General features: G+C 38.7%; 2 protein-coding genes across 2 annotated transcripts; one reads left to right on the top strand and one right to left on the bottom strand.

Moving 5' to 3' along the window:
• Nucleotides 1–2,992: 2,992 nt before the first annotated feature.
• RAD1 (RAD1 checkpoint DNA exonuclease) lies at nucleotides 2,993–9,936 on the bottom strand. Its single transcript, XM_025867414.2, has 6 exons — nucleotides 9,699–9,936; nucleotides 8,958–9,222; nucleotides 8,007–8,115; nucleotides 6,428–6,686; nucleotides 4,449–4,547; nucleotides 2,993–4,124 (listed from the first exon to the last, which is right to left on the bottom strand). The coding sequence occupies exons 2-6, from the start codon at nucleotides 9,150–9,152 to the stop codon at nucleotides 3,941–3,943; spliced, it is 846 nt and encodes a 281-aa protein (XP_025723199.1). The 5' UTR covers nucleotides 9,153–9,222; nucleotides 9,699–9,936; the 3' UTR covers nucleotides 2,993–3,940.
• A 14-nt stretch (nucleotides 9,937–9,950) lies between these two features.
• On the top strand, nucleotides 9,951–20,918 carry BRIX1 (biogenesis of ribosomes BRX1). The gene is made up of 10 exons (XM_025867413.2): nucleotides 9,951–10,174; nucleotides 13,133–13,244; nucleotides 14,466–14,509; nucleotides 15,959–16,029; nucleotides 16,306–16,355; nucleotides 16,437–16,510; nucleotides 16,673–16,723; nucleotides 16,858–16,959; nucleotides 17,996–18,124; nucleotides 18,367–20,918. Exons 1-10 carry the CDS (start codon nucleotides 10,016–10,018, stop codon nucleotides 18,634–18,636), a joined length of 1,062 nt encoding a protein of 353 aa, XP_025723198.1. The 5' UTR covers nucleotides 9,951–10,015; the 3' UTR covers nucleotides 18,637–20,918.
• The last annotated feature ends 1,420 nt before the right edge of the window (nucleotides 20,919–22,338 follow it).

The following is a 22,338-nucleotide window of genomic DNA, read 5'->3' as shown; positions in this document are numbered from 1 at the left end:
ATGGACTCTGAGAAACAAACTGAGGGTTCTAGAGGGGAGGGGGTAGGGGGATGGGTTAGCCTGGTGATGGGTATTAAAGAGGGCACGATCGGCATGGAGCACTGGGTGTTATACACAAACAATGAATCATGGAACACTACATCAAAAACAAATGATGTAATGTATGGTGATTAACATAATAATAAAAAAGAAAAAAAATAGCTAACAGGCACTGAAATTTTTGAAGTGGATGAGGGTTAGCTATTTTCCTACAATCTCTGTGCCAAATCAGAAAAGGAAAAAAAAATCAAGCCCAGATTTTAATAAACATTTATCAGCAAGCATGCAAACAGTTTATGCAACCTGTTCCTTTAGGTCAGGGAAGCCCCACTTCTCTGTTTTGGTAGCTCACCCACCAGTTTCCACAAAAGGCCTACGTAAGGCAAACTTGACAATATTCCAGAGGTGAGACTGTCCTGATCCAGTCAGCAACAAGCAACCAGAAATCCTTGGACAAAATGGCAGGAAGCGAGACCCTATAGGGGTCAAGCCTCAAGCACCAAGCCTAAATGTACAGGCTACAAGCCTCACTAGACTCTCGTGTGTTTTCCATGCAAGCATGGGGAACTACTCTGAAGGAATTTAATCGTTTCACACAGCCTGAATACCTCTCGTTTTGCCAAGGAGAGCCACTACTATCATCTATTAGATTGATCAAAAAGCTATTAATTTCAAAAGTAAAACCTACTTTAAACATTTACTCTACTCATTATGGAAATCTCTGGTGGGGACTGCGATACGGATAGCACAAGCCCGTGGAACAGCGGCCTACGGCATTTCTGATGGGGTACTGTCACTCCTGGAGCGGGAGACCCACGTGACAGCTGCCATCTGCACGGGCTGTGCGCGTAACCCGACCTGTGGGTGCAAATAGTACCTACGCCAGAATTAGGAGAGAAAAACCAGACTATCTCTCCAATTCCTCAGGACCCAGGAGATTTTGTTTCGGGTGGGGACAAGGGGAAGTCAGTGTGAAGACAGGGAAGAGAAGAAGGGAGTACACTGTTCCAAAAAACTCCCCAGCCTGAACTGTTAAGAATGCTACACGCTGCCCTTTCAGCAACTGTAACAAATTCTTACCAGCACTACTTGATACACCATAGAAACTTGGTGGCTCCTTACAAAAGTGATTGTGTTATGAGATTTATTTTTATTAGAAAAGCAGAATTTTAAAAATCATTTTATTTTGATTTTGAATCATTTCATCAATTCCAGTGGTAACACACCATCATCAAACAGGGAAAAACATTAAAAATGGAGAAAAAGATTAACTACCCATTCCTGTAATAAGCAAAATTTAATAAGAAAATGAGATAAACTTCAAAAAGGCAAAAAACTAAAGGTCTGAAAAATAAGATTCTATTTTTCTGTGTGTGACACTCAAATTTGTAGTCACCAGTGCGTCCTGGTTGGCCTGAGAAAACACTCCCCCTAGCGGACTGTCATAGGAATTTGAACAAAGTTAAACTAGTAAATTCCTAGGTCCAAGAGAACACACTAAATAAGAAATTCCGTGTTAACATAAGACTGGTCCTGCCTTCGGTCTGTCCTTTCCCCTCCTGCCTTCCCTCCTGCTCCCCCCCCTCCGCTGCCCAGGGCTTCCTCTGGGGGAGGTCAGAGGGCTCTGCCCATCCACCGAGGACATCAAGTTGGGTCCCACCCCGAGCCCTAGGGGTGGCCTCCCCGTGTTCCCCACCCCACCCCCCCAGCCGTCAATCAGATTGTTGAGCAGTATACAGTCAGATGAAAATACTGTAAATGCACTCATTGGGGTTTTTTTGGTTTTATTTCATATCATGTGCAATGTTGTGGCTTTAACATTTTATGCAACTATTTATGAAGACCTCTGTTGTACCTGTAATAAATATATAGAAAAAGCAAAAAAAAAAAAAAGAAATTCTGTGTTAAATCAGTAGCTTCCTGTTAGGGTGATGGAGAAAGAATTACATTCATTAGCTTATGAATTCTAAATAGCTAAAGATATGTGCAACTAAAATGGTCTTAAATGTGCAAAAAGTCAATTTTTCCCTATTAAACCTATATATATATGTATGTATGTATGTATATATATATATATATATATATTTTAAATCCTTCACAGGTCTAACTTTCAAAAAATACATTAGACCAAAATCAATTCAGAGCTAAATAATTGGAATTATAGTGACTAATAAGATGCTAAAAGATAATCTGAAATGGAGGTTCTTTCATCTAACAAGTATTTATTGAATGTGTTACATAGTAGGCATTGTTCTAGGTACAGGACATACCAATGAACAAAACCCAAAAATAACTGCCCTATTTTAAAGGAAAATTATAGTCCTTGAAATTGACTGATTAAATGTTTTCATAATTATGTTTTATATTTGTTGTTTTTGATGTTTATCTAAAAAAAAGTTTACACAACATTTAGTAGATTCATTCATTTCCTTCTTGAACATACACTATACTTTACAAAACTCTAACTCTTTTTGTGCCAGCCGGCATCCTGAGATGACTTGGGGGTCTCAGTAGTTATCAGGGAGTCACTCTGAGCTAGATACCCAGAATTGTCCAAGACCCGGTGAGCAGAGCCCACAGCTGCTCTGGGGGAGTGTTTCCCTGAAGTGCTTTGCTGAACTACTCTCCAAACCAATCTCCTCTCATGCCATGTGGCCTATTTTAAGGTAAGGCATTCCAAATATACCCCTTTGATGAATGTTTTTGATGAATACTATTCAATGGTTTTTAGCCATGAGTAGCGGGGGGTGGGGGTCACAGGTCACAAGCATTGGCGTCAGTGGGTAGGAGCCAAGGAGGCTAAATGAATCCTGCAATGGGATGAGTTTTTTTCCCCATGAAGAACTGTCCCACCCACAAAGGCCAATGGCGCCTGCCCAACTCTGAGCTGTATCACACGGTACAGGACCTTTATTTTAGTTACATATTTTTTTCTACTAGAAAACAAGCCAGATAATTTTAGTATTTCATTTTATTAAATATCTACATGCCATAAAAATTGATGGAAAACTACCCAAGAAAGTGCAAAATCACTTAATAATTGGTTTTCTACATCTTGGTTTGGATGAGAAACTCTTATAGGCAAACAGAAGGTATCTAATAAGTACTTACTACAGTACTTAACTGCACTGAACAGTTGCAGAGAACAAGAAGAAATCCTGTAACTCAGCTCTGAAGACTCTTTTATATACCTTGTTCATAGATTTCTTTAAAATGTATACTTTAAAAATAAATCATGTAATTACTCAGACTTGTTTGGCAAAGCCCAAACTTCAGAACATTTGGGAAGAAATCACATATAAAAGCAATCACTTCAGTGCAATTAAGTGCTATTAAAACAAAAAAGTATCCTTCAAAACAGTGGTTCTCCAACATTAGCATGCATCAGAATTTCCTGGGGGAAAGTTTTCTTAAGCTACAGATTACTGGCCCACCTCCAGAGTTTCTGACAAGTTTCCAGGTAATGGTGATGCTGTTGGTCTAGATGCCACACTTGGAGAACCACTGTTAAGATATATTCTTCGGAATTCAAACTAATAAGCAACGCCCATATGCAGCTGCTCTTTCTAATAGTAAATAAAAGAACATTTCAGGTATGGATTCATCAAACTTTAAATTTTTAGGCCCTTGAAATGTCTGACTTAAATAGATTATTCATCTTGGCTCATAATGATGAGTTCAAAAAACAGAATCGAAGGATAGTCCAGTAGTGGGTAATCCATGACTATATGAAAACATTTACTTACAAAATATACAGCAACTATTAGGGTACATGGACCTTGTTCGCGTCTCCTCCATGCTTCTTCCCTTTAGAAAACCCAGTCTCCTGGAGATACTATACCCAGAATGAGGCTGTGACCTATCATGAATGTTCAGGTAGAAATCACAGGGAAGGCCCTACTTAAGACTCTGATTCAGGAACTTCCTCGTCAGGGCAGCAGTAATATTCCACAAAACATATCTGTCCATCTTCATTTCTAATCATATACTGTAATGAGAGGAATCCTCGGTTATCTGTTCGAATAGATACCTTACAAGACAGGACTAAGGCCTTTGTAGAGGGTTTCAGTAAGGAAATCTTGTATCTGTAGAGAAGTAAATAAGAAGCAGTTGTTATTTGGACACATTTGAAGCAGTGCTCATAACTCCAAGTAAAGGACAAAAATTAGTCAGAAACTACCAAGTAACAAATATAAGGATAAAATCAAATACTTGTCCAATATGCTAATATTTTTCATTTATAAAATTTCATCCACTATCACAACCCCAAATCCCCAAGTACACCCAGCACCCCACTATTTATATCTTTAGGATGTTATACCTTTAGCAACAGATCGAAAGTTTTACATTTATTTAATAGATATGTGATATTCGACCTCACCTTCATCACCAATATTTTAAGAACTGACCTGTTCACCTGGGTCTGGTTACAATGAAATGATTCCATCAAATCAGAATCTTTGGGATAATCAAGGTGGGAGCTTCCCGCATTCCCAAAAGTAGATAACCTACAGTAAAAAAATGAGCAATTCATTTATTCACTGGTCCAACAATAAGTCACATTAGGATCTCAGTAAAGAAGACACTTCCTTAAGAAGCTCATTCTGGTGAATGAAACACATATATAAACAAATGCTGACAATACACTATACCAATTACAGTAACAAAGATTCCCGCAGGATGCTGTGGGAGTTCAGAAGATCTAGCAACTAATAAACTAATAAAAAATCCATCATGAATCCATCAAAATCCAGGGGTGTTTGCCTCAATTTCATTACCTTAATTCTACTCTGATACTCACCTTTCCTCATCCTTAAATCAGAAATCATATAAAAGGAGAGTTTGAGGAATGATGGAAGACCCTGATCAAACTCATCAGCAATCCTGGGGTCCTGAGCCCCATCCTCACCGCCACACCCCGGAATTCTGGCTATTCTGTATCTTAGACTGCTCTTTAGGCGGTTTCATGGTTTTCCTTGCTTGGCAGTGTCAGCAGTTTGTGTGTTCAGCAATTTGTAAATGTTTTTATGTTTGTTTTATCTGCAAGAATTTATGGATCATTTGCTATGGGGTTACCACATTGGTAACTACTGTGTGAGCAGAGTGATAGAAGACCTAGGTGCTGGTCTTCCTCAGGTTCCACCTTTTCTCTCCTCTAACGTAAGCTCTTTCTCTCTGAGCCATCTCGTCCATACCCAGCCATTATGACGACTCCAAAATCTAAATTTCCATTCTAGACTGATGTCCTGAACTCCGTATGTCCAACTACTCCCTAGTGTCAGAGGCACCTCAAATTTAAAACATCTGGAAAAAAATTTCAACTCCTAGTTCCCCACCACCAAATCATTTCCCATACTGGAGATGAAAGATACCATAATCTATCTAGTTACCTATGCTGAAAGACATCACTTAGGTGGGGATCTTCTGAAATACACTGTTTAAGTGCCCAGATTTTAATTCTTATCAATACTTAGGTAGAATTTCCATTTTGGCTAATATTTTAACTAATCTTGAGCCAAATTTTTAACTGCTCCATGTCATGATAAGGGCCTGCAGTTCTTCTAGGGTAGATGTAAAAAAGAACAACATACCTCTCATTTCTTATGTATTTTTAGCTCCTTTACTTAATATTCTGATATATTTAAATCCTCTCTCCAAATTGACTCTAATCCTGAAAATTTTATAATTTGTTGGTTCAAAACGTCAGGAGCAGCTTGAGAGTTTTTGACATTGTATTCCTGCTGAAAATTGCCCTCCCTTAGGAAGCTTGCCTCGATCAACCCCCCTAAGTACTCAGGTGCTGTTCTCTAAGCGTCTCTGAATTATTTTGGTACTTAGTGGCACGCAATTCTGTTCCTTTGAGGCTGTTTCACATATTTTTCTCTTCACCTTGACTTTAACCCATTCCTTTCCAAAGTGCTTAAAAAGGTAGATATGCACACAGTAGGTGACTAATAGATACTTTGTGAATGAACGATGTATAGAAAACGTCTGTTTCCTTTTGCATCCTATACTAACTTGCAAGGAAAGAAGAGATACCATACGATATAAACACCTTTGCCAAAAGTTTAAGCCCCAATTTTCCTTGTGATGTAACTTGAGCTATACCAGTAAGTAGTACAATGAAAAGACCACCAGTTTATAAAGTAAACAGGGCTATTCACCTACAAACCAACATTACCTAACTATGAAGCTTTAAATACTGAGTTCATCTTCCTGGACCATACGTTTCCCAATCTATAAAAGTATGAAATAAGAGTAAAGGCTCTCTAAAGATCTGAAAATTCTAGGAACCTGGATAATAAAAGTTCCGCATCCTAAGCAAATGGGTAAGCAGGGAGATAGAGTAGATTACAGTATTAATTATAATTGCCCTGAGTTCAAGTACCTGAAATAAGGCTTGTCGGGAGACATGGTGATCTGTAGCACCTCACTCGTCATATCCAATTCGGAAAATGCTTCACGGAGCCCCTCTGACTGCAGAATAATTTTATTGATAACGTTGGTGCTGCAGAAATCAAAATCCAGAGTCTCCTCTGGCTCCTGAGTATTGATTTTACAGACTGTCACCACTCCTCCTTCTTCCAGAAATAGCATCAAAGGGTAACCATAACCTTGGTAACACATCCGAAGGGCAGTTAAAGTCCCTGCAATGGAAATAAATCACATGTTGGGCTTAGCTCTATAATGCAGGTTCCGCCTCTCCTTAAATGATACTTAAATTCCTGAAGACTATTTTATTCTGCCCAATTTCTAACACATATGTATGCATCTCTTTATAAAAAGGGATATTTTCTCTGATGACAGTTACACGTAGACAATTCAAACAGTAACTAATAAAACTGGCAATGAGACCAAAATTTAACTTTTTGAAATCATTTTCCAGCCTGCCAAAAACACCTCAGAAATAGCTGATTTTATATATCTACAATTTTCAGGATGGAGAATCTACGTGGACTAATGCTGCAAGTAATAATTACTGCAGAATGAGCTACGCCCTTTCTCAAAGGTGCAGTGTGTGCAACAGTGGACTGCTTTGATACTGTCTGTATGATAATGTCAGTATATTCGCTGTGATAAGGATCCTTCCAACCTTTCCCATTGGGAGATATTATTTACATTTCCTCAAACTTTAAGATCAAATTGGGAGAAAAGAGAGGGTGGTTAATGGTGGTGTGGGTTTTAACACTACAAACCACTAGAGAGGAGGAGGAATATGACTGGACATTCTATCTGCTTTCTCTTATTGGATGGAGAGCCACAGTGAGGAAGGGGGGAAGGCAGATGCTTTTATGAAAAACCAGCTAGGGAATGCTGCATTAGAAAAATGTATAATAATGGAATTGTCAGTACAAAATTAAAATATATTTTCTAAAGAACCACAACTGAACTTTCCCTAGCTAATCTCTAGATTCCTGTGAAATAAAATCATTCTTCAGGGGATTCCTTGTAGTTTTATATCCATAGCAACTGAATTCACTATTCCTAAAAAAATAAAACATGTATTTTAAAATTAAACATTTCAGGAAATAGACAATTTATAAACAGGACTTAAAGAAATAAAAGCAAGCACATTTTGAACACAGTAAACTAGGTGTGAGGAGAATTGGTTTCTGTTTTTCTTGGCCACTAAACTGTAATTCTGAACAGGTTAGGGAAAGGAAGCATTTGATACATATTTTGCAATGTTGAAGTTAACACATATTCAAAGTCTTCTCTTGGCCAGTTCAAATTTAAAATCCCCAAAACTCTGTAAATTAAAAAATGATTAATATAAATACTTTAGCAAATACGGAAAGAACCACAGTACACTTTCTATTAATGTGAAAAGTTAGAATTCATGATTGTGACCAGTGAAAAATGAATTTGCAATTTCCAAGATACGTTTCTTACTTCTAATAACTTTTCCTGTATTTTTCTGACCATCTGTATAATGCTTTTGTGTCAATAATAATAAAATGGCTCACCTGGCATAGGACTTGATCCAAAAATAGATAAACAGTCTAAAAGGATAGTTAAATTTATTCGAAAAGTAACAGACTCTTCCTGAACTATAAACTCTTGAAATATTCCAGCCTGTGAAAAAAAGTAAACATGAAAATGTATACATATATTAATGAAAACTCACATACAAGGTTCTAGATTTCACTTTATATGTTTTAAAAATAACAATATTGTGCTAACCCCATGAAAATAATTTCTGATTACCAATCAAAACATCTTAAGCTTTTTCAACTATTACCATTAGAATACTACTACTCAGTATTTAAAGGTCTAACTGATTTCAGTACCATGCAAAACTTTATGAAAGGTCTTTCATCTAGCTTCTTGATCTAAACTATCGCCCACATGACTTTCCCTTGTTCATTTTTTGCCCATCTGCAGGGCTAAGTCATTTGGAAAATGGCCAAACAATTTGATAATGCATGAGTGATATTAGTTTTCAATTTCTTTTGAGGACAGGAACCATGTCTTATCGATCCCTCTATACCTGAAGTCACACTGTGCACTCTGGTGTTCAAAAAAATGTTGGATTAGGGGCGCCTGGGTGGCTGTTGGATAAGCGTCTGCCTTCGGCTCAGGTCATGATCCCAGGGTCCTGGGATTGAGCCCCCCATGGCATCGGGCTCCCTGCTCAGCAGGGAGCCCGCTCCTCCTCCCTCTGCCTGCCGTTCCCCCTGCTTGTGCTCTGTCAAATAAATAATCTTTAAAAAAAAGTTGGATTAAGTCTGAAATCCTATCTGAACCATACATATATTACTTTGTAATGACAGATTATAACCAATAAAAGGGAAAAGAGAAGTATTGGCCAAGAGCATATACTCTGGGGAAACAATGTTTGGGTTCTCATCCCAACTCAGCCACTTGCCAACTGCGGGACTGTTGGCAAATCACTTAAAAGACGCCTATTTCCATACCTGAATGAAAGCATTTGCTTGCACACACTTTGCATTTTCCACTGTAACCTTGATTCCATTTTTAGTAGCGAAACACGTAGCGTGTTCTCGGAAATGAATAGCCTTCAAGATAGTGGAGAGATTCCTAACGTTGTCAAGGCTGGCCACTAAGCTGTAGTCATTCTCGTCTTGGATCTGTGGGGTTAGGAGGGGCATCGTCCACTGCACATCTGGTCCCAAGGGATGCTCCCGGTGCCAACACTGGCTGCCGAGGATCACGAAACACCTGATGAGATTCGACAATAAAACTCCGGATCAATGCTGGCAAGGCCCGCGATGTCAACCTGCGCTGAGGCGAGTGAAAGACGCCTGGGCATCGAACTCCACCGGACAGGGGTTGCACCCCATTTCTGCCACTTCAACGCTATGTAACTTTGCGGGGAAATTACTCTTCACTCTAAGCTACGATTTCCTCGTCTATAGTAACAGGCTAGTAACACAGGAAAAGTTGTGAACAATGAAAACAGGCAACTAACACGGTAGTTCCACGGAGGGCCAGCACCCCCAAACTGGAACTACTTGTCCCCGCAGAGTCGGGTTTGCGCTGTCCGGCGCCCCCAACCTTAACCCTAACAGAATAGGCGATGGAGGGCGGGCCCCCATTCCTCGGAAGATCCTCGAGTCCCACACAACCCCATTCGCCAACCGTCGAGAGGCGGCATCTATTTACCGGCCCTAGGATCCGGGGCGCGGAAACCTTACCTTTCCCGCGGGATCCGACGCCAGAGAGCCCTTCGCAGCCAGGTCACCGAAGAAGCCGGGCGGCGCCTCCCGGGTAACTGGGGAGGAAATGCAGCCGCTCCCGCCGCTCTTTTCAGACCAGCCAGCCAGCCACCTCGGCCACCGTCACCGCAGAGATAGAGGCGGCCTAGAGAGCCGCGCGTGAGTCACCAGAAACCGGAAAAAGGTACCATCGAGCCGGGGGACTGCAGAGCCGAGTGCTCGGTACCATAGAGATCGGAAAGGAGAGCGAGCGGCGGAGCCGGAAGGAAAGCCGAGAGCGAAGGCGGTCAGTCAAGATGGCGGCGGCCAAGAGGAAGCGGCGTGGAGGCTTGGACGTGCAGGCGAAAAAACCAAAAAGGAACGAGAAAGATGCCAAGCAGCCAGCTAAGCTGCGCGACATGGCAGAAGAGGCGGAGGAAGAAGAGAGAGACCGTATCCCAGGCCCCGTTTGCAAGGTAGAGAGGGCTTTCATCCAGGTTACACCTGCGACTCTACACGCCTTCCCTGGGGCCACCTCCCTGATGAAAGCTTTGCTAATTTCGAAGTTGCCTGTCTGTTACCGGAGCTCGGTCTCAGCCTCTCCTCCCGGTCAGACGCCGCGCTTACAGCTAGCTCTCATGCACGTGGCCGTCTCCTGGAGGCGGCGGCCGAGGAAGCGGGCGGGCTTCGGAACGGTTCACAGGGAAGCAACCTTTGGGGTACTCAGTCCCAGTGTTGTGTCTTCTAATTACTGCATTTCCCGCCCTTGGGGGTGTTATTACTTTTCCTTAAAGTTATTTCTCGCTATTGAGTATAAATCTTCCAGAGGTTGCTAGTCCCCCTATTCCGCCATAGCTCCTCTCAGTCAGGGATCCTGAAGCTTGTTAGGCAGTTCTTTAAAAAGTTGCTGCCCTTGGGACAGTGACTTTGACCTGTCTGATCAGGTGTTTAACTCTTAAGGGATGATGAAAGCTAGACTAGATAGAATGAACTCTTCTTGTATTCAGACTTGTTATATATAGGTCAGGTACTGTAGGAAGTTAGGTTTCCTTTGGCTTTGGGATTGCTAAACTAGAATGTGACTTTCTTTCTGAAGTGTTGGGAGTTTAGAAGGAAACTTAACTCATGTAAGTTCATGGTTTGTATTCAAGAGAAGGTGAACACAAGTTGTTGGGCTTAACTTCCATTCGGTAAGCTAGGTCGAATACTTTGGAGACAAAGATGGTCTTTGATTTATTTCTGTTTTGATTCTATTTCTACTTTCCTGGCCCTTAGCATAGTACTTTAGCAGGTAGTAGGTGATAAATGACCATCTATGGTGGCAAGCACTAGGAAAGGAGTTAGCTCTGAGGGATGAAAGATGAGTTTAAATTCTAGCCCTATAGATAATTAATGTCCACATTTTCAGCTCTTTTGTCATCTGCAAATTAAGAAGAAGAAAATGTGATTTACTTTTTATGAAGAATAAGCTGGACGTCTAGAGGATTTTCAATAAATGTTAGTGCTCCCACTCGTCCCTTAATCTGGAAGGAAATATGATAGTATCTATGACCTGAGTCGTATTATGAGAAATTCTGTGGAAGTACAGGAGTCGTAGAGGTTACTTTTACCCTAGGACAGTCAGGTAAGGGATCAGCCCTTGAGCTGGATCTCAAAGTAAGGGCACAATCTCAGTAGTCAAAAATGCAAGGGAACAATACAAGGGCAAAGAAGAAAAAATGATCAGAGGCATTGATGTGGAGGAGAAATGAAAATGGAGCCAGATTAGCTAAAAGGTAGGGTTGATTTAGGGCAATAGTGAGGTAAAAATAGAAATGTATTTTAGAATCCAGCGTTAAAGCTATGTTGTATTGGGAGTTTGTTTAGAAAATCCTGGGAGGTTAAGGATGTGATTGAAACAGTGCTTTAAAAAGACTAAGCTGGTGCTAGTCGGCCAAACCTATTAGAGAAACCCCTGTCTGGGAAGGCTAGCCATTTAGGAGATTTGAGATGATAAGGATCTGAACGTGGGTACTTGGAATGGGAAGGGATTAAGAGACATTAAGAGTTGGGTGTTTTGTTTTTTTTTTACTGTACTGTATTTATTTATGTATTATTATGTTAATCACCATACATTACATCATTAGTTTTTGATGTAGTGTTCCATGATTCATTGTTTGCGTGTAACACCCAGTGCGCTCCATGCAGAACGTGCCCTCTTTAGTGCCCATCACCAGGCTAACCCATCCTCCCACGCCCCTCCCCTCTAGAACCCTCAGTTTGTTTTTCAGAGTCCATCGTCTCTCATGGTTCATCTCCCCCTCCAATTTCCCCCCCTTCATTCTTCCCCTCTTGCTATCTTCTTGTTTTGAAAGGGAAATTGACAGCATTTAGTAGTGCTTATGATATAGGAGAATAGGGCAAATAGATGATTCAAAGCCTGGGGGATGGAAATGATGGTTGCATCATTTAACAGGAAACTTTATTTAAGGTTTAGTTTTCTAGAGTTGAATTTGAGGTATTAAGTCAAATACTTGGTTTATTAGGAGTGGAGAGAGTTCCTTCCTTTCTATAGATTTGACAACTGAAGCTATGGAAAGATTATGAGAACTCTGTCCTGGAGAGAACAGAAACCAAAAGAGGGCTAGGAAAGACACTTTGGAGTCAGGAGGAGGAATTGGAGAGATGGAAGAAGAAAAACCAAAAATGGAGAAAGCGAAGGAAAGCATTTCTGGGAGCCAGCCATGGTCAGTGAATACTACTGAGAGATTGTCAGGATTGTTTGGCCTGCTACGTGGAAGCTTTTTATGAATATTATTGTGTCTCTACTTACCTTACATACAAGAAGTTAACTTTTCCATTGGCTGTGTTATTTTATTAGAACTAAGGGCTATCTTAGCTTGCTTTTTTGGATAGGGGATCTAAATTTTGTCTATTAAGATAAAATGGGGACTTTTTAAGTTCCCTTTTTTGCATCATCACATGATGCCATGATGCTTTGCCATTTCTATCCTATATGACAGATATGGTTATGGTTATCTGTCATACAGAATAGAAATGGCAAAGCATCTAAATAAGGGTTTCATGCTGTTCTTGCCTTCATGTCTTTATTGATTTGCTTGCTTGTTGACTATCTTCCCACATAAGAACAGTGCCTGACTCCTGGTAGGAACCTAGTAAATATTAAATTAATATTAAAGTGTTCTTGTGAAAGGAATATTGACTGAGGAGTTAGTTCTGAATTCAAGGGTGGAAAGATTCTATGTATAGTGAAACATCTCAATTCCCTGAATTACATACATGGGAGAGAGGCAGAATTAAAGATGTAGTTTCAATACATTAGAGGTTGGTGGAGTAGTTAAAAAAGAGATACTTTTAAAACTATCTTTAAAAAAAAAAAAACAAGTTACGTTCAGTATGAGATTTAAAAATCTTAACATTTTCTTTTTCTTTAGGGCAAGTGGAAGAATAAAGAACGGATTCTCATCTTTTCTTCCAGAGGAATAAATTTCAGAACAAGACATTTAATGCAAGACTTGAGAATGTTGATGCCTCATTCTAAAGCAGGTGCCTTTATATCATATACTTTAAAAGTTCTTATTTATAAACTTATCTGTATATTCTCACTTTAAGTCGTTTAACCTTGTCATTTGTTCAGCCTTACCAGGTAAAGAACTCTTTTGCCTCAGAACAGTGACAAGATTTTTCCAATTAATATTTTGTTAGAAATTCTTTACAAAATTCATTAAATATTCTCTTCACTTTGTTAGATATCCTGTTATCAAAACATTTCTTGAAGGTCCAGGAATGCCTTCATTGTAATGCTCTCAGAGGTCACGAGCTGGTTTGTCCTTCTAAATAATTGAGGACTGCCATGTATTGCTATCTGCATTTTTTTTTTTTTAAGTTGGCTCCACACCCAGCGTGGAGTCCAACATAGGGCTTGAACTCACTGCCCCAAGATCAAAACCTGAGCTGAGATTGAGAGTCAGACACTTAACCCCACTGAGCTACCTAGGTGCCCTACTATCTTTGTTTTTTTTGCAAACAAAAAAAACCTATTCTTATTAGAAAGTTAATGGACCAGAGTGGGATTTGAAGCACCTTTAATTTGGGGCTCAGCCTACTTCTAAATGCCAAGATACTCTTTTTAGCAATGGTGTGTCTTGCAGGCAAGTGAAGTTTTAAGTTTAGAACTGTGGCAGTACCATCATACAGCTGTTTTTGTGCCTGTGTTGGAAGATGCTTTTGGCTTTAATTCTAGGTAATAACTTTGTTCCTTAGACCACTGTTTCTCAAACTGGGGTCCGCTGTTAGTATCTTTATATCTCTGAAACTAATAAGAGACCTAATTTTTTTTTCTGTGATAATCTGAAACAATTTTTTTCAATCCATTTCCTTGACAACTATGATTCAGAATTCAAAGAAACTTTCTTTGGTTCAAATTTTAGTTTCTTCGGTGAGTTCCTTAAACTGCAATCCTAGAACATAGTTCAGTTTGTGAGACTGTTTCCATGTTTGAAAGGGACTTGTGGAATATGTAAAGTTGACTAGAAACACTACTTAGATCATAATTTATGATTCTCGAGGACTGTTTTCTAATCAGTCATTTTTAGAAAAAATGAACAAGATTTTTAAAGAGGTCATGTGTTTTTAGGTCTAATTTGAAAATAAAATCTCTTTTAAACTGAAGATTGTAAAAACACTTAAAATACTTTTTTAGAAAGCACGTGTGATTTGTTTGAAGTAGCTTTGAAATCTTTTACTTTCTTTTTTTTCTTTTTATAGATACAAAAATGGATCGTAAGGACAAGTTATTTGTCATTAATGAGGTAATTTTAGATAGTAATTCAAGTAAAATAAAATATTTTGGAACATTAAAGATAGTTCATTTAAACAGTAAGTCAATTAGTCAGTGACTTTTAAATTGTAAAAGGTAACTGAGACAAATTTTCTTAACTTCAGTAACCTGCCTTATAAATTTTTATATACTGTCTGTTCTCACAGTTCTGTGATTCAGTATATATTACTTTTTGATCATTCTTATATTTGTCTTATCTTACCAAACATATTGAAATTTCTGGAAGACAAGGATTATCTCCTTTTCTCATTATGTACAATACAGTGCTAAATTTATAATGGGTACTTATTAAAAAACTATCAACATGTACAAAATAAATAAAAAGTCCATTAAATATTTTTAAAACCACACATCTTAGAAAGTATTTTGCCAGTATTAAAGGTGATACACATGGTAATTGCTCTTAAGATACTACAGATTAGTAGTAGGTTAATTTTCAAAGTATCGTTGAAGATACTGAACTTATATTTTAAAGCCAACTTTTTAAAAAAAGAGGAATCGTGTTTTAAGTTCATTTTCTTTCGCTATTAGAAAGGCTTCTTTTATTCATTTAGCATGGATTTTTGAACCTCTGTTATAAATGGCTTTATTCTAGTGCTGTGGAAACTGTTTAACAGAACAGCTGCCCTGTCATCCAGTGGGGCTTACATTTTGATGGATTCAGTCCATGAACAAGTAGAATTTCAAGTGAAGATAGGTGAAAGAAAAAAACCAGTTAGGAGTTTCCAGTAGTTGAGGCTTGACTAGAAAACAACCATCTTAGTGTTGTTAAGTATTGTTGTTTGTTCTAAGACCAATAGGAAACAAAAGCATTGGACCTGAGTTTTTTTAAGTTGTTAGGTTTAAAGTCTCAAGTAGTTGAGAGTTGATGAGTACTATATTAGATAGTTTATGAATATTATAGTAATATAAACCTTCAAGATGTTGAAGTAGTTTTCTATACTTCTGCCTTTCACCAGTCCCTTAGTGATTTCACAAAATGGAAATCACAGAAATGGTAGTACAGATGAAGAAAAATCTTAAATTTCCTGAGCTTAAAATCAAAACGCTAACGAGTTAAAAATAAAAATAACCATTATAATGGATGTAGTTGGTTCTTGAAGGACTGCATTTTCCTAAGATTGATGAGGCTAATTGTAGTGTGCTTTATCCCTCGGGTATCTTTTACTTTTTGTAGGTTGAACGTGGGAGTATGTTAGGAAGATAGAGGTTCCCAGTAAGCAGAACAGAGGCCAGAGTATCTTGTTTACTTTAGAATACCTAAGGGGAAGTTTAAATGTTTCTTTTTGTGAATTTACCTAGATTTAGACCTTGGTAGCCTATTAACCTGCTTAACTATTTTTGGAGGAATCTAGATATTGCTTGCTTTGGTTCTCATTTTTATTATCTACTTCATTTTTCTATACTTTGCTCTGTTTAGGTTTGTGAAATGAAAAACTGCAATAAATGTATCTATTTTGAAGCTAAGAAAAAACAGGATCTCTATATGTGGTAAGAATGTATTAAATAGGATTTAGGTGGAACTGTTCTTGTAAATGGACTTATTATTTATATCTCTTAGGTTATAGACTTCTTTCAGTCTTTTATGTAAAAAGACGGGGCCGGGGAATGAAGCAAATTCATTTGATTTCACAAAAGTTGAAACCTTTAGAGAAAATTAAATATGTGGATGTTACAGACACACGGTATGGTGTCTTTTAAACTGTGAGGTAGTAAGAATTTACTACATTCTAAATTCTAATTAGTTGGAAAATTCATATTTTTCAGGCTTTCAAATTCACCTCATGGGCCATCTGCTAAATTCCTCGTTCAGAACAGTAAGTTGACTCAGTTTAAGATTTTTTTAAGACAAAATAATTGTGCCAAAGTTATGACTACTTTTGTTATATTTTTTCTAGTCCATACCCTAGCTGAACTAAAGATGACTGGAAACTGTTTGAAAGGTTCTCGGCCCCTTTTGTCTTTTGACCCTGTAAGTTTCTCATTTAGTGTATGAGGTCTAATTTTCTTACTCTGCATGGTTGTTTTTTAGTGGATGTAGTTGTGTAATTCAGTTTAGTTAAAATTTCAAAAAACCCACAATTTTAAACAAAACACTGCTGTTGTAAATGTTATGTTCACTTTATTTTTATAGGCTTTTGATGAATTACCACATTATGCTTTGTTAAAAGAACTCTTAATTCAGGTAAATATCTTTTCTAGAAAGTATTTTTGGTAATATAAATGAGTGTCTCCTTTAGACTTTTGTTAATTTAGCTATCTAAAACATACATGATATGCGCTAGAATAAGAAATTAACATTTTTTTTTTTTAAACTAGATCTTTAGTACACCACGATATCATCCCAAAAGCCAACCATTTGTGGACCATGTGTTTACTTTCACCATTTTGGATAATAGGATATGGTTTCGGAACTTTCAGGTTAGCTTTAATTAATTTTTAATTACACTTTGAAATGAAGTAGGATATATAGCATATAGCATTTGTAAAAGATGCAAGTAATAAGTCCTTTTGTTTTAAATAGCTTTTTGCCCCCACAGACTTGTAGCAGTTAACTACTGTCTCATACTTTACCTACTTCTCTCCTTACTTTTTTCCACGGCTATCAGTTGGTGTGGTGTAAGGGTTTGCTAACATGCAACTATATATTCAGTTAGATACAAGTTTCTCTCTAAAGAGGCTGGAATCTGGGGGTGGAGGTCGTTAAGCCTTAGAAAAACATGATCCCTGTAGAGTGCATTCAATGAGAACTGTGAGATGAGTCATACAGTGACTCATTTAGGAGGAGAGGTGATTCTGGAAATCTTGAAGCAGGAGTTTGGCAGGATAAGGAGTCAGAAAGGTAGAGAGATGGAAAGAACAGCATTTGAAGTAATCTGGGCTCTTTCCTGCAAGGGTTGTTGGGTACCTTGCAGTGTGAGTTAAACATAGCCCCTTAGCCTCTGAGGGCAGACATACCTGAACCAACAGTGTTGTGTTAGTATTTGTAGTTCAGAAGTTGCCTCTTAATTCCACAATCAGGAGCCATTCAAAAATAAATTTGGCCATGTATCCTTTTATATACCTTTTAATCTAATTTGAATTAGATGTCTAAATTCAGTTTAGGTATTGACTTAAATTTTAAAAGCGTTCTCCACAGGGTGCTTTAATACATTCTGTTACAGTGGTAGCAGTTTTTAAAATTGATTTAACCACAGTTTTTCAAGAATATGTGCCCAGTGAGAAGCAAGGTAAGGACCAAATTGAAATTACTCAATTTTGAAAGAATACCCTGAAAAAAAGTTAATATTTTCCCATGACAATTACCCATAACTAGCAATATATTTCAGAAAATACATTCTACCTTAATTTAATTGGTTCTCACTTGTTTTAGGCATATTTGTAATGAGGTTATAGCCAGTGTAACTTTGAGGAATAATATATCCAAACCAAAATGAAATGTTTCCTTTTATTGAAGATCATAGAAGAAGATGCTGCTCTTGTAGAAGTAGGACCTCGCTTTGTCTTAAATCTCATAAAGATTTTCCAGGGAAGTTTTGGAGGACCAACTTTATATGAAAATCCTCACTACCAGTCTCCAAACATGGTAAGCTATTTTTGTTGTTCAGTGGTCCCTGGATGCCCAGAACTCTCTGGCCAAAATGATTCTGTCAAGCAATTTCTGTTAACTATGAAACTAAATTTGTTTTTTTGCTGCATACAGTCTTGCAAATAACTACTTTTTTTTTAATGACAAAAGTGAAGGGAAAATAGGACTCATGAGTGAATGTCCTCACCATATGTAGTATGTTTTTATTTTGAAAGCATCTGATATTTTTTTGTTTTTAGCATCGGCGTATCATAAGATCCATCACAGCTGCAAAATACAAAGAGAAACAACAAGTGAAGGATGCACAGAAAATGAAAAAGAAAGAACCAAAGACTATTCTTCCACATGATCCCACTGCAGATGTTTTTGTTATACCAGCTGAGGAAAAGCCGATAGAAATACAGTGGGTAAAACCAGAGCCGAAAGTTGATTTGAAAGCAAGAAAGAAAAGGATTTACAAAAGGCAAAGAAAAATGAAACAGAAGAGGCACAGTGGGAATGCAAAATGAATCAATGGATAACTAACTTTTCAGTAATTTTATATTTATTTTGTATTCAGTGTGTAAATACTTTTTATTATCCAGGACTATGTTATATCTCATTAGTGTGGCATTTAAGACAAAAATCAAATTAAAATTTGTGGCTACTGTGGTGTGTATGTTTGTCTAAATATCACCGTCAGAGATATTTAGAACTAATCAGTTAATTTCTGTTTTTTTTTTTTTTCAAAGCTTGTTTGGTGTTACTAAAAGTTGAGCACACTTCAGGTTTAGGCCTGTTTTCTTGGATTAAAATTTTGGGTTTAGGAAAGCTGAAATTCAAGCACTTTTATTGGGTCATTATTACTTGTAAGACAATGAATTAGGCACTTTGAGAGCTTAGTTTCAGATGGTAAAGTGCAGATAGACTGGTAGAAAAAAAAAGCATCTTACTGAGGTTGGAGTCCCCGAGTCACCAATGAATGAGGCCTTGGAAAAGCCAATCCTTGATCTTGTTTTCTCACCTCAAGAAAGTACAGTAGGGCGCCCGAGTAGCTCGGTGTGTCTGCCTTCAGCTCAGGTCATGGTCCCAGGGTCCTGCATCTAGGCCTGCATCATTGGGCTCCCTGCTCAGTGGGGAGTCTGCTTCTGTCTCTGCCCAGCCCCCTTGTGGGCGTGTGCTCTCGCTCTCTTTTTTTAAAAAGAAGTACAATAATAGGTTTTGAGAATCAAATGACTTAATACATGTGTTGAAAGTATTTGTAGATTACAAGTTTAATTTAGAAGCAGTGGGTATAAATTACTTGATAATTTAAAAGTAAAAGGAAGAAATATGGAATAGTAGTTGGAGGGCACTGGAACATTTGAGTTTTTCCCCTGATGAAAGAACTGAGGTGAAGAGCATGGGGCTTACCCTCCTGGAGGTCAGTTAGTAGGAAGGAAATACAAGATTCTGGGTGCTAGTGGCCGTGGACTGGTAGGTGGCTGCTTAAGAGAGAGATGGTTACATATGCACATATAGGATTGGATCATGCATCTGGTGTTTTGTGACCCACTTATTTTATTTCATACTAATCACTTCCCCATGTCTTTATTATACAACATGACTAATAATTGCATAGTATTCCACTCTGTACTATAGCTGTACAATCTGTCCCTTATTATGGGATAGTATTTCAGGTATGGGTGCTTATGGCAAACATTTCTTGACAAATTTATACCACCCTTGTGGTTTCCTATAAGTGGAATTCAGTCAAAAGATGTGAACATTAAGAAATTTTGATTGTTCCCCTAAATACTGTACTTCCCTAGAGGTCAGTGTTCATTTATTTACTTGTACCCTTGACAACACTGAAATAATTTTTTGTCAGTTTGGTAAGTTAAAAAAAGAATACCCCTTTTTGGGTAGGTAATGGTTTTTCCTTTGTGACTAATCTTGTTTTTGTGTGGTAGTCATCTTTTACAAATTTGTAAGAGGTCTTCTATGGCAGGGTCATTCTAGACATCTTTCCTAGTTCCTCACTTGTATTTTAATTTTGTTCTTTATTTTGAATCTGTAGGCAGAACAATCAATTTTCATATTTCATTTTTTGATTTTTTTCAAAGAAAGGTCTTGTACAATTAGGCCATATGATTTTGAAATAGTCTAAATCAGGCTACTTATCTTGAAATCTATATTAAGCAGGTAATTCAGTTCAGAGATTCACTTTTTTTTTTTTAAAGATTTTATTTATTTGACGGAGAGAGAGCGAGAGGAAACACAAGGGGGAGTGGGAGAGGGAGAAGCAGGCTTCCCGCTGAGCAGGGAGCCCGACGACGTGGGGCTCCATCCCAGGACCCTGGGATCATGACCTGAGCCCAAGGCAGACGCTTAACGACTGAGCCACCCAGGCGCCCCCAGAGATTCACTTTAAATACTTGGGTGTGTGTAATGAAGGCCAATTCTGGTTAAGTGCAGGGGGAGAAAAAGCTTATTTATTAAGCAATTGAATATAGCCTGGGATGAAAAGCTATATTCAGGATTTGTATCTAAACACCCACATCCCAAGAAGCTAATTACAGGTTATAAAATAAACTGGCTCAACAAGTTGAGTGAAGACCCAAACTTTTAACATTTTCTGAGGTGTGTGTTGTAGAGTTTTAGTGGAATTTCTTTAAGTTTTGATTATCGGTTTCTACGTATTTTCCTGTCCCAAATTACTTCCCTTTCACGATCATTTATATGGGTACCTCATTTGAATGAGAATTCATCTTTCAAGTTCATGTTCATTTAGAAGTCAACTTGTTTAATAAAGCTAATCCTTTGAAATTTATATCCAGTGTAATTGTCTTTATATTTCTGTACAATGTTACAGGCAGAAACAGTTCTTCTCTCAGGAGGAAAAAGGCAAGTGACTCACAGGTTGTAAGCAAAACCAGATGTAGTTGGAGGAAGAAAAAAGTTCTATTCTTTGTCACTTTTTATCCCCTACCCCCAGTCCCATTCTCAAATGGGGAAGTTTCCATTTTCACCTGTATTCAAACATCTCAATCCCTCTCCATTGCCAATTTACAAACTGAGGTGGGATAGTATCTTCCTTCTTTGAAAAAGAGGCAGGTGTGTGAATTTCAAGTATGGGTTGGTTGAACAGTAGTGTGTGGAGAAACTTGATGAGGTTTAGGGTTGGTTTGTTTTGATTGTGCAGCGGGCAGGATATTAGGGAAGCAAGGGACCGCCTTGTACAATAGACGTTAGCAACAGAGCCAACCCTTCTCTTTACACACGGTTGACAAAACCTACACCTGACAACTGACATATGTAAACATTTAACATTACAGTGAAATATACTGGTGTGTGTATTAAACCAATATATTTTAATGACAATTAGGATACTATTTTGACACCTTATCAAATTGGAACAGTTGTAGGGATCTTCCATCCCGTAATAACAGTGTATCGGTTGCATCAACAAAAACTGGTTAAATACTATCCCTTAACTGCATTCTTAACAATCTAGGAAATGTAGGATTAGAAGCCAGAAAGTTAGGGTTAAACAGTGCTGGATGGATGGGTCAGCACAATTTTATCCGTATCGGTGGTAAAACATTTGGTATGTTATTTTAAAATGTGTTGATGCTCTCTCAAATTGTTCCAGTTTAAGGCATCATATTTACTGTTACTTCATTGCAAAATGGTCAGGATGAACAGTATTAGAGATCTCGATAAGTGGCAACTTAAGAGAATTGAAGAGTTAAATCCTATATTCGGTTCACCTGAATCCTGCCATCGATCAGTTGGGGAAGCCTGAGCAAACCACTCGACCACTTCGAGCCTGAGTTGCCATCTGGAAAAACGGGACTCCACTGAGAAATCGTCTTCAGAAAACAAGATGCTTTCCGGAATCTTCTCCCATCAGACTCCTATCAGGCCTCAGGTGGGCTGCCCAGTTGGCGCTCCTTACACAGACCGCCTACTGTGCCCCTCACAATGACGCCCACCGTGGCCCCGCCTCCCACCTGTCGGGGCCCCGCCTTCATCCCGCCGCGGCTCCGCCTCCCACCTGCCGTGGCCCTGCCTCCATCCCGCCACGGCCCCTCCTCCCGGCCGCCGAGGCCCCGCCTCTCTCGCGCGCAGCTTTTCCGGGAACCGAGCCCTCCCCCAGCCCATGCGAAGTCGCGGCCGCCGGCACCGCCCCCTCCGCGCGCCCGCGTGCCGCAGCCCGCGCCGCCTGTCGCCGCCGCGCGCCTCCGCCA

The sequence above is a fragment of the Callorhinus ursinus genome, unplaced genomic scaffold, assembly GCF_003265705.2.
Source record: "Callorhinus ursinus isolate GAN/ISIS: 27379988/994484 unplaced genomic scaffold, GSC_fseal_2.0 scaffold3, whole genome shotgun sequence".
Lineage (NCBI taxonomy): Eukaryota > Metazoa > Chordata > Mammalia > Carnivora > Otariidae > Callorhinus > Callorhinus ursinus.
The sequence above is the reverse complement of the archived record's forward strand: the minus strand, read 5'-3'. Positions and strand labels throughout refer to the sequence as shown.